Here is a 13552-nt window from a genome sequence, read left to right as displayed (position 1 = left end):
ACCCAATATGACCTGAATCTGAAATGCTTCTCTAATCCATTAAGCACTCTTAACAATGAGATGCCTGATAAAGGCCAGATGGAGAAGTACACACTGTATGTTCCAGGGATTTGGGAAACTTTGCTGGTGGGCTAAGGTGGCTGCATCTCTGGATCCTGTTTTTCATGTGAGGATGAATTTGTGTCATTTTTGCCTCTTTTCCAAAGCCGTTTAGTCAAAACATAGCCTGCAATAAATCACAAAGTAGAATCGAAATCATTTGGCACCTCCTCTGAGTGGACTGATAAACAAGACATACAATTCAGTCAGACATTCAAAAATTCTAAAACATTAGACAAAAAGACGGATGTGAAATAAATTCAATGATATCAGACATTGTGTTAGATCTTTAATATTTTCAATATTTAGTTTTTTTGTTGTTGTTTAGAAATATTGCACATGGTCAACATGCCTGCTTATGAGATAACACTCACTTCGCTCATCCTAAAATTCCTTCTCCAAAGTAAGGACAGTTTATTTTTAAGCACAATCATACAGTGTACACGCATACATGTGTGTATGCACATATGTCTGTGTGGGTGTGTGCACGCGTCCATGTGATTGCACATGCATGCAGATGGACACTTTACAGCCCTAACCCCAAAGAGATGTGAATTGATAGTCTTTTATCACCTGTGTATTTATATATATATTTATATATGATATATCCTGAATATATATTTCATATATATCCTGAATCAACTGGGTTTGATAACAGTCAAGATGGCGGACAAAATAGTCATGATGACTATAAAAATACTGTCTCTAGAGCAGAATGTAGGATACAATGAAAAATATACTATTGATAATGTTGCTGTGTGGAGAAAGAACAAGAGGTTGGTCGTGTTAAGACACTACCTGCATGTGCCAAAACATACACGCACACCCAGACACAGACCTAAATGCACATATATGGAAATACCGGTATATATATTTTTTCAGACATCCAACTGTATACAGAGAAACAAAAGAGATACCCATAATAATAACTACCCCCACTCTTCACCACGGAAGCAAAGAGCCAAAAAGTGCTATTCAAAAATTGTCTTTGACTTTTAGTAAGTTATACCCTCTATCTTTTCAAGAATAACAATAATTGTGTGATTCTTTTTTGTTTTGTTTATACCATAGTTAAAGATAGTATCACAACAGCTCATTCCTCTCACTGACTGACTGCACTGATTTAATATCTATGGCACAGAGCCTTCCCCAAGGAAACAAAATAACCCACCCACTTCCAAAAAAATAAATGTCCTATTGCACCATTTGACGAGAAAGGATAAAGTGTCGAGAAGAGAGGGAAGAGGGGAGGGCTCCAGAGACTGCCCTCCAGGGCTGGTCTAGGATCTGCTTTCCCTGAACTAACCCTAACCAGAGCCATCCTGAGCTACATAGCGCTTGACCCGGGACCAGTGCTTAAGGGCACTTTCTAACAACGCTTGAGGGGTCGAGGGAGACGGGGGCAGAGGACTGAAAGGTGGGAGAAAGCAGGGAGGACAAAGGGAGGAAAATGTGGTTGATAACATACGGAACAAGGTTATTATTTTTTTTTCTACTAAAACAATCTCTAAAAACAATACTTTCCTGATTTTACTTGCGGCGGTCCCAGACGAGAGGGGCCGCACAAATTGTGCAAACACCTGATTTCTGCGTTTTACAAAACGACAAACACCCCTGCTCCCCCACTTCTGTGTCTGGTGAAAAATCGTAGAGTAGGGAAGGCGGGGAGAGAACCGCCCCAGGTACAATTAAAAGTAGGGGGTGGGGGGCACAGACTGATTTTGTCCCCTTCTTTGTCCAAAGTTTTTGTTTTTTTTGTGATTTTTTTTATGCTGGAGAAGAAACACAATAGAGCCACGAGAGAAAAACAGGCCACGGTAAAACTGGTTATTTCCACTGCAACGATAACGAGAGAAAGCAACATTATATCCACTGGGAGATTCAGAGAAGTTTGGTTAAAATTCTACCTTTTCTCTCTGTTGGTAGGCTTGTCACATTGTTGATGTCCTTATTCGCTGTTATTATCTGTCTTCCTATAGCTGAAATATGAATGTTCCGTCCGATGAACATCATCCGGTTTCTTCTTCTGCCTTTTCTCTGTGCTCTGTTGGGAGCCAGTCAGTGTCGAACTTAACGTTGAATCTTCAAAGCCTCGCAACCAGTAGTCTCTTTACATAATCTCTTTATGGTGCCTGTTCACACAGGTTTTGGGGAGGGCGCCCCAACAGACATACAGACATATATAATCAGCTCCCGCCAATGAGGACTCAAGCCTTTCATAATGGCAATAACTAAAGGTGCAAAGATTGGTCACACTACATCCCAACTCCTTCTTTGTGTTTTTCAGGAGCGAATAAATTTCATGCTTTCAGTTTCTCTTCTCACTACAATCACTAAGAACTGTGCAGGCCAATGGCTTGGTCAGACCAGGGTTGACTATGTTCGTGTACGAGTGCTCACACTGCACAGATGTGTCCATACACTGCGTGTGTGTGTGTGTACTGTATATGTGTGTGTGTGTGCTGTCTGTCTTGCAGCATCGAGGGGCTGTGGAATATTAGTGGAGGTCGTTGGGGTTGTGTTTGTGTCCCGACCACTGTGCTGAGGAGTGGAAGGGCGAGAAGGAGGTCAAGTCAATGGCATCTGAGGGCTGGCTGGCTGGCTGGCTGGCTGGCAACAGCAAACTGCATCTGCACAATAAGTGACAAAGTGCCTTTGTGTGTCATGGTCCTTGGTGGCGGCTCCTGGGGACTGCCAACCAAGAGTAACAGTCTGATTTGGTGAGAGTGTGTGTGCGTGTGTGTTTTTTGTGGGATCATGTGCATGCTGGAGATTACGTATGCACCATGTTTTGCATGTGTGTGCCAGAGAGATAGAGAGTGTGTACCACAGAGTTTGTGTGTGAAACTACAAACTACTGTTCAAATGTGCTGAGAGCAGACCTGGGCAAAGTGTGAACTGAAAATGTTCTGGATACTTGTGGGAAAAAAAGGAAAACAAAACTACAAGAAGCACTTGACTCATCAAGACTTGCATGTGATTTGTCCACTTTTGAGGCTGTTTAGACGAGTCAAGCGCACCTTAAGTAGTTTGAATATTTGTGACCAGACTCAAATGTATTCCTGCCCAGGTCTGGTGGAGATTAGCGCCAGAACAGATCCCGTCGGAGCCACTCATAGTACTGGTTCAACGCATATAAGAACATTCTGCGGGGATTACACACTCCCCTCTCTCTCTTCATCTTTTCCTTGATTTTCCCACTTTGTCATCCTCTCCAGCTTAGGATCCTTCACTTTTTGGCTCCTCTGGGCTCCGGCCTTTGTCTCCTTGCTGCTCTGCCCCTGCATCCTCCCGAGCTGATTGATTGAAGGAGGCGCTTTGGGACTGGGCAGGGTTGGTTTCAACTGACCCTCCAAGCTCGAGGGCTCCGGGCGTGGCCGTCTGCATGATCTTCTGACGGACTTCGCGGATCTTAAGCTGAAGACACACCTTGGTGGGGAAAGTATCCGAGTAGCGTGCCTGGAAGGCAGCAGTGGCCTGAGCTGGAGAGGCAGAGAAACAGGAGGGAAACAGGGAGAGAGAGCAGCTGTTATAAAAGCTCCTCGGTAAAAAGAATTACTACATATCTTATGTGATATTTAGTAAGAGAATAGGGAATACTAAGACTCCAACTACTACTGATGGCATGTAGTTTTTTGTATTTATTGAGCATAATAATAAACTTATTTTGTGTTCAGTTAAATTATTTAAAGCCAAAGGATGAGTTATAAGGAATATAGAGGAAAAAGGAAAGAGAGGAGAAAAGACTACAAGGTGTCTAGAAAATATAAGGTATTTACTAATTAAGCCACATTTTAACCCTCAGGAGTCGACAGACGCGCCGGCGCGTCCTTATCACAAGACCACTTTAAGACCACGTAGCTGCAAGACGCAGCCTCGCTGAATCACAGTTTTGTTTGTGTCGAAAGTGGGCACTTCAAACTATATACCAGTTTTTAAATTTTGTTGATATGTCAAGTAAAACCCGAGTTATGATAAAAAATATACGCACTGTTTTTTTCATGACCATTGCCATCACGTTTGGTGCGCGTTTGGGGCGCGCATTTTATTCAAGAAGACGCAGTAAACACCAGCGCATTGAGCGCACTTCATTCAGCGCATTTCAGCGCATTTTCCCCAGTCGGATTTTAGAGTTTTGTGTGATTTTAGGTCCAGTGTGTCAATACAGTATGTCAAAATGAAAAAAACAACAGTAAATCACACTTGTGAGGTTGTGCTGATCAAAAATGATTCAAAAATGGCAAGATAAAAAAAATTCTAAGTTGAAATATAAAATTAGAATCAAAAATAGTCAGCAACTGACAATTATACATGACTTCAGAGGGTTAAATGGTTGAGACCAATATGTGAGTATTACTTTTAACTGAAGGAAGGTTTGCCTGGACAATTTAATAAAAACTCTCTGCTTTACCTGAGGGAAAAAAGCCATGTTCCTGAAACAGCTGCATGACCAGGGCCCGGCGCTGATCCAGAGTTCTACGCAGCGACGAGCAGGGGACTCGGTCTAAATCTCCTAGAAGATCCTCTCCTTCTGCACCTGGATGAGCAAGCAGTACATCAAATCACTTTCAATACACATTTTGGAGCAGTTCTGCAGCTGCTGATGTTACCTGTCTTACCTGTTCTGTCGAAGGTGAAGATGTCTCCATCACACTTGGCGGCGCTCTTGGGTGTGTTGGGCTCCGAGCTGCAGCTGGAGAGACGACGAGTCTTCCTCCTCGGAGAGCTGGGGTCTTCTGCTGTCAGCTCCAGCTCTGAACACATGACATGTCGTGGATGAAGAAAGATTATATGGAGGAAAAGGCAGATATCAGAGTATAAAGAGAAAAAGGGACATGTATGAAAAGGGGACAAGGTAGAAGGGTAGAGAGAGATGAAAAGTAATGGTAATTCAAAGAGGACATTGAGGTTATTAAGATCGAGGAGAAAGACCACAGCAGCAGAAGGAGGAATCAGAACAGTGCAGGGTAATAAAACAATGTAGAATGAGAGAAATGTAGGTACAAACCAGGCAAAAGACACAGAAATGAGACAAGGTTGCTGAACATGTCGCTTATTTTTTATTTTGATTTATCATTTACTGTATTTGTTTTATATCATGTTAGGTATTTCTTCCGATCAAAGTTAAGGTCACATTTCTGCCTCTGTCTGCATCTCACCGGTGGAGTTGCGTCTCTTCCTGCGGTAGCTTCCCAGGATGGCTCTTGGTGAGGTGGCCAGACTCTGCAGAGTGGGCGAAGGCAGGACCTCCTCAGGGTTAAACTCTGGAAGCTCAGCAAAACGCTCCTCAAAGTACATCTCCGTACTGACGCCACCGTGTTTCCTGCACAGGAAGAACACAACGGTGTAATACGGCGATTAAAATATCAAAGGATGGCCTCTGAATGTATGCATATCCCTCATGCCTCCAGGCTGAGATCTGCCCGGGCTTTCTCTTCTCTGTGGCTTCACCACCACTCTCCTACTGTCGGAATAAAGAATAGAAAGGGTGAGCACTCCACCCCCTCACAGTCGGTAAACAAAGAGCTTATGCCATAATTTTACGAATTTTCAGGACTGGTCATAAACTAAAAATGGAGTTAGATGCCACCATGTGTAAAAATAAGTGCTAAATAAAGTCAACAAATGGAGTTCCCTCCAGGGTGCTGTAGCTCATCTTCAAGCTGCTTCATGCCATAATCACAGAAGATCAGCTACTGTTTTATGAGGTCTCTCAGCTTGAGAAAATGTAAACTGTTAAAATAGAGAGAACATTGTCTTTCAACAACTACAAAGCCAGACGGACCAGGCAGACTTGTTTTATTTTGTTTTGGCACTGATTCCACTAGAGCCACAACTAAAGTCTGATCCCAGAGAAATGCTTGTGGACTTTAATAAAAACTTGCAGTCTTGCAGTAAAAGATGAGTATCAGCTTAAATTTTAACTAAAGACTCACTTCCTGCATTCTATTTAAATTCCTATTTTATAGGTTCTTACCCATTTCATGTCATTTAGCAAACTCTGAAACTCTGAGGTTCCTTTAGACGCCAAACCCACTTGGTTTTGCTTAATTAAGTTTATAAAAATGTAAAAACTAAAGTGAAGTTCCTTCGGCTAATGATTCGTGCCCTTCTAGTGCCAGCTTTGTCCCACATACTTGTCAAGAGAGTCAGGTGTCTTTTTGAGCGGTGGTGGCCGAAACTTGGTCTTCTTTGAGGAAGTGGGTGGGTCTCTTTCTGCAGGGGGAGGGGGAGGGGGGTCCAAACTTGAGGGCGGTGGAGGAGAGGAACGAGGTCCAGCCTGGGAACACAGTGACAGAATGGCTGGTGAAGTCCAACTGCAGCCCTGAAGTTCCCGTGACTTTCTATAGTCAAAGTCTATAATGTGACCTCTGTTAAAACGGAGAGAAACGAGGCTTTGTCGTCCTAGTTATTCCTCTACTTTAGCTCCAGTTTTCTGTCCTTAACAGTAGTTTTATTGTTTTACAAAACTTCTAGATGTAGCCGTTATTTTCTGTTGCACCACATTAGCCCATGCAACTTCATAAAGGTTAACTTCATAATCCATTCATAATCAATTCTAAAGACCTATTAAAAGTGTGTTAAATACATTTTAAGTCTTGAAATTGAGATTATTGGATTTTAGTCTTTTTAAAGACCTGCAAAAACCCTTTAACCGCAAGATATATATTTCTTTGTAACAGTTTGTTACAAAAACTGCTCCCAGCTCAGCAGAGTTCTAAAGGATTGAACAGTTTGGTTTAATATGAGGGAAAATTGTTGAAAACATCTGATGTAAGAAATACAAATTTGAAGCAGGAAGAAAAATGCGTTATGATGTATTCCTGTGGATGTGTAAAACCACAGATATTCCCTGACTTCCTAAGAGAAGTTCTTAAAGAAGAAGAAGAAGAAAAAAGTGACCCAAAACTGTTTGAATGGATCTCTAAAGATCCTTAACCAAAGCTTCGGGAAATGTGTGGAGCAGATATCCGGCTTTTCTCACCTCTTTGCTGCTGTTGCCCATGCCGTGGTCCTCTCTGTCTGTCTCTCGCTCTCTGTCCATCTCGCCTCGTGTCTCCCTGCTGTGTCCATCTCTCAGATTTTCTTCTTTGACGTGCAGACCGACATCCTCCTCTTTTTTTACTGGAACAGATCATTAAAAGCTTTGATATTAACGTACTGTAACTATCTGAGGTGAACGCTGCAACTTTCCACCAGTCATACAGCACCAGGCTTTAAGTAAACATCAACGACAGCTTAGAAAGTGCCAGGTTCATCCACTCAGATGTACGGATGAAATTCTCCACACTGGGCTCACAGCAAGCAACCAACATTGACATTTAAAACCAAACTAGACAAACCCAGTGGAAGATTACCTGCTGTGGCATTAACCGTACAGGTGGCCAATGAGGAGCTGGCACTGCTCGACAACCCGTATCCTCCATCCTCAGCCTGACCGTCCAGCTGGCCCTCCATCTTCACCTCCACCTTTGGCTCCACCTCCGCTACCACATTAGGCTGAGGGGTTGTCACCACTGAACCTGGGACCCCCGTTGCCAATGGAGAGGAAGGGTTTATTACATCCTGGGCTGGTGTAGCCACTGCAGGCGGCACAGTCGTGACAGGGACCACGCCGGTAGAAAGTGCAACAGTCGGTGCAGGATAGATGGCAGTTAGTACCTGACGAAGAAAACAGAAAGCGTATCAGTAAACAACAGGTTTTGTGTTTTATTTTGGTTACAGCCATTCCTGTCGTGCATTAAATGATCAGGCATTCTGAATCAGTGCCTCAGTTTATATCACTCTCCACAGGTTTTGATTTGAAAAGAAAAACTCTATTAAAACAGAGAAGTAAACCTCAAAAAAGACTCAGTCAGTGCTAACACTCAGCACTGACTGACCTTCACATTTCTTCAAATGATCATTTGAAGCTAACCGGGGAAACAAAAACTGATAAAAAGGTAGACTACTTCACTCCTTAAACACTATTAACTTCTTGACTTTTTAGTTTTCTAATTTTCATCACACCCAGCACACCTACAACACTGTACAGTTCTCTGCTGCCCTCCCCTTTACCTGGCGGCCAGCGGTTGCTGAGGCCTGACCCGGGGGGGTCTGTGACTGACAGCTCAGTGGCGGAGCTGGAGCCAGCAGTGGCGGCTGACCAACAATCGGCTGAACCAAGGTTTGCCCGGCTGGGGCGATGGCAGTGAAGCCCAGGGTGGCCAGCGACGATGGGAGATAGGCCGGGCCTGGAGCGGGTGTGGCTTGTTGGGGTGTTGCTGTGGCGACTCCCGGGCCAGACTGGACATATGTGATCCTACAGGGAAGAAGAGTCATGAGTGTCAAAGGTGAACAGATCACCTGAGCAGCTTATTAACACCCTGGCTCATTAAGGAGCAGCACAAATACAAATAAAGAAATAATAATATTTAAAGAAAGACAAATCATAATTACAGCAGTTAACTGATTATTTTTTTTCACTCACTATGTTGCCAATCACATCTGTGATTAATCAATAAATTGTTTGATCTAAAAAAGTGGGCTTCAAATATAATAACATAATAATTGATTTTGTCAATAATTGAGTATTGACTAAAGAAAATGACCCGATTTTCGACAGTGTGGCTAAAGGGAATTATGCTTATTTCCTTGTCTGAACTTGGAAAAGTTGAGAGAAGACCTTTTAAAGATTTTAAACAAGCAGCATCACAGGTCACATCGCTGCAAGTGTTGACGAAGAGTCAACACGTGTTGACTTTCTTTCTCTTCATTTACTGCACATCACGTACAATTAACATTATGACCTGGCTAAAATCGAAATCCGGCAGCGTATTTTTATCTCACAACGATCTCTGACCAGCTGAAGCAATAACTGAGGAAAATAAAAGTGTGTATTTGTTGCTGTCTTTCAGGTGTTAGGCCTGTGTTAGTGACCTGGTGGGTGGCGAGGTCAGAAGAACGGTCTGTGGGGGCGCGGCGCCGGGAGCCATCACTGTTGCCATGGAAACAGGAAAGGGGCTCCCAGGATGCACTGCTGCTGTGCCGCCAGGGTGAATGGTGGTCTGGACCACAGGCATCGGAGCGAGCTGGATGATCTGTGGGGGGAGTGGGACAAGAAAACACATAAACAAAAGTATTTCCTCACCAACAACCTAAAAATAGATCCATAAATTATGACTATCAAATGTGGTTTTAAGGCTTTGTGAGCAATTCTACCACTTTGTTAAAGCAACTGGTGTCCTCTGAATAAACTGCAGCACAGCATTAGTGTAGCATCTCTTCTTAAAACTACTTGTTCTGTCTTATCACGAACCCATAAATAAGAGAGAGAGACAGCAAATCATCAGATCTGAGAAAACATTTTCTATTTTCCTTAACAAATGATTCAAATAATCACTGGATTATCAGTAAATGTTCTGTCCATTGGATAACAAATTAAGTGAGCGTGTGAAGGTACTTTTCTGAATAAATTTAAAAAAAAAAAAAAAAAAGAAAAGTTTTGGTTGAAATCAGGCCAATCAAAAATGGACTAAGATGAGCAGTAACACATTAGCATAACAAGGTCCTTTAGTTTTCTCCTGTCAGGAACAGGTGGTGATCTCTGTCTGGTGTTAATGCTGCTGCTGTGGATTTAACTACCTTTAACTACCTTGTCACCTGTCAGCAAACAGGGCAGAGTCTGTTTATCTTTATCACCATCGACACTTGTGTTATTTACAGTGTTAACATTCTTACCTTGTTTGCAGTCGCGGGGCCGTTCTGCACAGGAAGAGGCGGAGCGACCAGGGAAATGGAAGGATGAGGAGGAGTAGACCCTGTTCTCACTGTTGCCATGGGAACCAACATCTTGCTCTGCAACACAGGCGACTGGGTTTGAACTAATGAGAGAGAGAGAGAGAGAGAGAGAGAGAGAGAGAGAATTAAAACACCCAGCATGAGAAACAGATGGATCCAGCCAAAAGAGGGGAGGTGAAGACAGAACAGGAGCGATGGGTGGGTGGAGACACACTGAGACAGAGAGGACATTGCAGTGACTGATAATAGTAAAATTCCTTGCTGATAACGAAATGGAACAATGTTCTGTTGCTTCTGACTCTTATGAATAGAGAGTGATTAAGGCATGGGTGGGCGGCAGGCGCTCATACTCATGTCAACAGTGTTCCTCCTGTCAATCACTTCTCTCCTGTTTATGTAACCCAATCAAATCTATTTTCAGTGCTTCCTGTGGAGATGATTAATAAGAATTAAGGGGAGGGGAACTACAGCAGAAACAGAAGTGAAAGAAAGACTTTTTTCAGTTTTCAGCGGACCAGTGAAAACACTAACTAACTTGTTTTTGACAGCCAATCGTTGCTCTCTGTCTCACCTCTGGTCCCGGGGCTGACTCTGACCGCCGCCCCCGAGTGCACGCCATTGGCCAGGGCGGCATTGGTGGGCAGGGAGAGAGTTTGCTGGTGGGTGAGTTGAGGGGAGGAGGGGTTGTCGGTAGGCAGGATGTACTGGACCTGAGCTAGCGGCTTGGGGCCGGCGGGTGGTGTGAGAGAGGAGGTGGCGGCAGTGGGGTGGAGCTGGGGCTGGAGGACAGGTAGGGGGGTTTGTGAGTGTGACTGCGGGGGCTGTGGGGGCTGCGGGGTGAGGAGCTGCACGGGTTGGGCAGCAGTGAAGGACCCTCCCAGAACCAGGTTAGTGACCAGGCTGCTGCCCCCCAGAGGAGTTACACTGACTGGACCAGGAGAGGAGGATGAGAACAGGTACCCACCCCCTGCAGTGATTGGCAGCTGCTGAGGTCCGCCTCCTCCAATCAGGAGAGTGGCTTTCTTGTCCTGGGGCAGGGAACTAAGGGTGACAGCTCCCTCCATGGGCTTGCTGGCGATGGGGATGGGCGTGCTTGTAATGGGTTGTACCACACTGGTGACCACAGTGGGAGCAACGCGGACCGCGTCGAGGACCTGGGTCAAACCCTGCTGGGCTGAAGCGAGGGGAGCCCGGGTGCTGCATGTCGAGCCTGTGATGGATAGAGAGGAGACATCCTGTCCAACTCCTCCACCTCCTTCTCCTCCACCTGCTGTTGTTTCTTCTCCATTGGATCCACCCTCGCTACCGTCCTCTCCTCCATCTGTAACTCTCTTTCTCTTCCTCTCAGAGCCCTCTTCAACACCACCACCACCACCTCCCCCTCCCCCTCCTCCATTTCCTTTAGCTGAGGTGGCGTCAGACTGAGGGATGGAGGGAGAGGAAGAGGGGAGAGAGGAGCGAGTCACTGGCTGGAAGCCATGCTGGAGGGAAGAGAGAAGGAGAGAAGGAGACAGGGAGAGATCAAAGCCAGGAAAGTTACGACAGAAAGTTCTTTTCTTCTTCATGATCACACAACTTTCTCAACCTACAGTAACCTTGAAAAGTATGTGGGGTCTTTTCAGTTGCTTGATGGGAATAAAGGACTTCAGAATCTGAAAAGCTTAATTTAAACCTCCAAAGGTATGATGATTCAAGTGCAGAATCAGACTGCTGATATAAGAATGCAACTGCAAATGGAGCCACATCAGTACCAACTCGTACAGCTGCCGAAGAGCCAGATTCAGGTTTTAGTTAGCAGAATTTATGTTTGCAGTGCAGCTTTTTCTAACAACTTTATACAAGATGCTTTGACCCAGAGACCACATACAAATCAGAAACAAGTACTGAATAAAAAATAAATAAATCACTCTCAACAATTCCTTTATAATGTTTGTATCCACTACAAAAAGTGAAGTCAGCTGTGGTTAGAAATAACAGTAGCAGTAGTTATTTGTTGATCACTGCAGGTACCTGTCCGTCTGGTTCGTCCTCATCGCTGTCCGTCACTCTCTCTTTGCACTTGAGGTCGATGGAGCCTTCAGGACAGGAATCCTCTGAGGGTGACACAAGGATTTCAGATGTCTAATTTCAGCAAAGGGCACTGAACATATCAGCACATTTTCAACTGTTCTCTCAAATGATTTCATTTGCAGTTAGTGTTGAGGAAGTGAAACAGCACCAGTAATACCAATATTACCATCAAATAACCAATTATGAGCTATTGCTACTGCTGTATTTTACACAAGGAATTAGCAGTCTGGGGGCGGGGCCAGATGACTCAGCAACTTTTTTAAGCTTTTGGCTGTTTTGCTGACACTGTCATTCTGATTGCCTTTTTTAAAAATACACACTGCTCACTATGGGAACTGAAACTATAGCTTCAAGGTTACACAACAGCTAAACCACTCTGCTGATCATCACACCCACCCATGACATCATCGTCCCCCTCTTCCTCGCAGATGACCATGCGCTCTTCGTCACTGGTCACGTCCTCGCTGGCAGGCAGGGGCCGCTGGTGAAACACGTTCGCCCCATCCTCCAGACAAAATGAAGAGGGGCAGAAGTTAAACATTTTGAAAAAAGATTTAAGTAAATCTGTGGGTTGTTGTTACAGGCACTATTTTTATAAAATCTTTAAGAACTTTAAGTACTCAACAACAACATTTCAGACAGAAGTAATATTGCTGTTATCAAAGTATGCATACATCTTTGGCTTTGCTACCAGCATTAAATAAACGCCTTCAAAACAAAAGAGCTAACATGCAGGCCTTCCCCCCTGTGATTAGGAGAGAAGCAGCAAACCACAGTCTCATACCTTCAAAGGCACTAAAAAGTATAAAGTTAAACCTTTGAAGTTGGAGGCTGAGCTCCCCCAGAGCATTCAGCAGGTTTTCTGCACCGACAACTCGAGCCCTCACACAAAGAACAAAGAGAGTCCATTTGAACTGTTTCTGAGCGGCGTACTTTCAGTTGTAGAATTCAACCAAAATTCTCTGAATACGCACACATACACACACACGCTGGCAAGTAGGCAGGCACATTACATTGGCCATGTTTTTTCCCCTAAGAATTACTTCAGTTTGTTGTTTGTATTTTCTTTGTCCTCTTACATGCAACAAATGTATTAAAAGTGCTTGGACTGAAAGCACATGATTTCAGCCCTCTCTCTCTCTGCCTTTAAAATGAAACTCAGTCCGGAGATCTCAGGAGCCCAGTACTGGAGACGGGGAACAGCATGCTTCACGTTCTTAAATCTCCAGAGTCTGTTTGCTGCCTTTGAGCTACAGATTAACAACCTCCTACCTTCTCCAGGTCTCTCTCTCTTTCCCTCTGCTCCAGGGTGTGCACGGCACTCTGGGAAAAGGCTCTGGGACGGGGGAGCTGCCCCACAAACAACCCCCCTCTACGCTCCGATCCCCCTGGCCAGCCTGGGCCTCCTCCCTTCACCTCGAGCACCTGGGACTCCGGATGGGGATCTGGAACAGAGAGGGGAAAGACTTTGAATGAAGATAAAGTATCACAGTGTATCATCTTAGAACCAATAAAACTTCCATTAAATCCACCCCAAACCTCTAAGAGGATAAGAAAAATGCCTGCTATATACCATGAAATTTAGTACAACAATTATGTTTTC

The 13552-nt window shown here is 44.3% G+C and overlaps 1 protein-coding gene across 3 annotated transcripts in view; it reads right to left on the bottom strand.

Annotated features, from left to right (window-relative positions):
- Positions 1–375: 375 nt before the first annotated feature.
- Positions 376–13552, bottom strand: part of cica (capicua transcriptional repressor a) — a 37500-nt gene continuing 24323 nt past the window's right edge. For 2 of the 3 annotated variants that reach the window (XM_046418472.1, XM_046418471.1), the window contains 14 exons: positions 13222–13394; positions 12346–12454; positions 11890–11972; positions 10451–11360; positions 9820–9962; positions 9019–9179; positions 8158–8401; positions 7458–7761; positions 7085–7224; positions 6237–6379; positions 5259–5422; positions 4719–4853; positions 4511–4636; positions 376–3581 (listed from right to left, as the gene is read on the bottom strand). In XM_046418472.1, coding sequence (XP_046274428.1) covers positions 3319–3581; positions 4511–4636; positions 4719–4853; positions 5259–5422; positions 6237–6379; positions 7085–7224; positions 7458–7761; positions 8158–8401; positions 9019–9179; positions 9820–9962; positions 10451–11360; positions 11890–11972; positions 12346–12454; positions 13222–13394 — 3098 coding nt within the window. In that variant the 3' untranslated portion in view covers positions 376–3318. The remainder of the gene's footprint in view (positions 3582–4510; positions 4637–4718; positions 4854–5258; positions 5423–6236; positions 6380–7084; positions 7225–7457; positions 7762–8157; positions 8402–9018; positions 9180–9819; positions 9963–10450; positions 11361–11889; positions 11973–12345; positions 12455–13221; positions 13395–13552) is intronic. The other variant, XM_046418473.1, reaches the window with a different exon arrangement.

This window comes from Scatophagus argus, chromosome 17 (assembly GCF_020382885.2).
Source record: "Scatophagus argus isolate fScaArg1 chromosome 17, fScaArg1.pri, whole genome shotgun sequence".
Classification (NCBI taxonomy): domain Eukaryota; kingdom Metazoa; phylum Chordata; class Actinopteri; family Scatophagidae; genus Scatophagus; species Scatophagus argus.
Note: the sequence above shows the minus strand (reverse complement) of the source record. Positions and strands in the feature narration are given on the sequence as shown.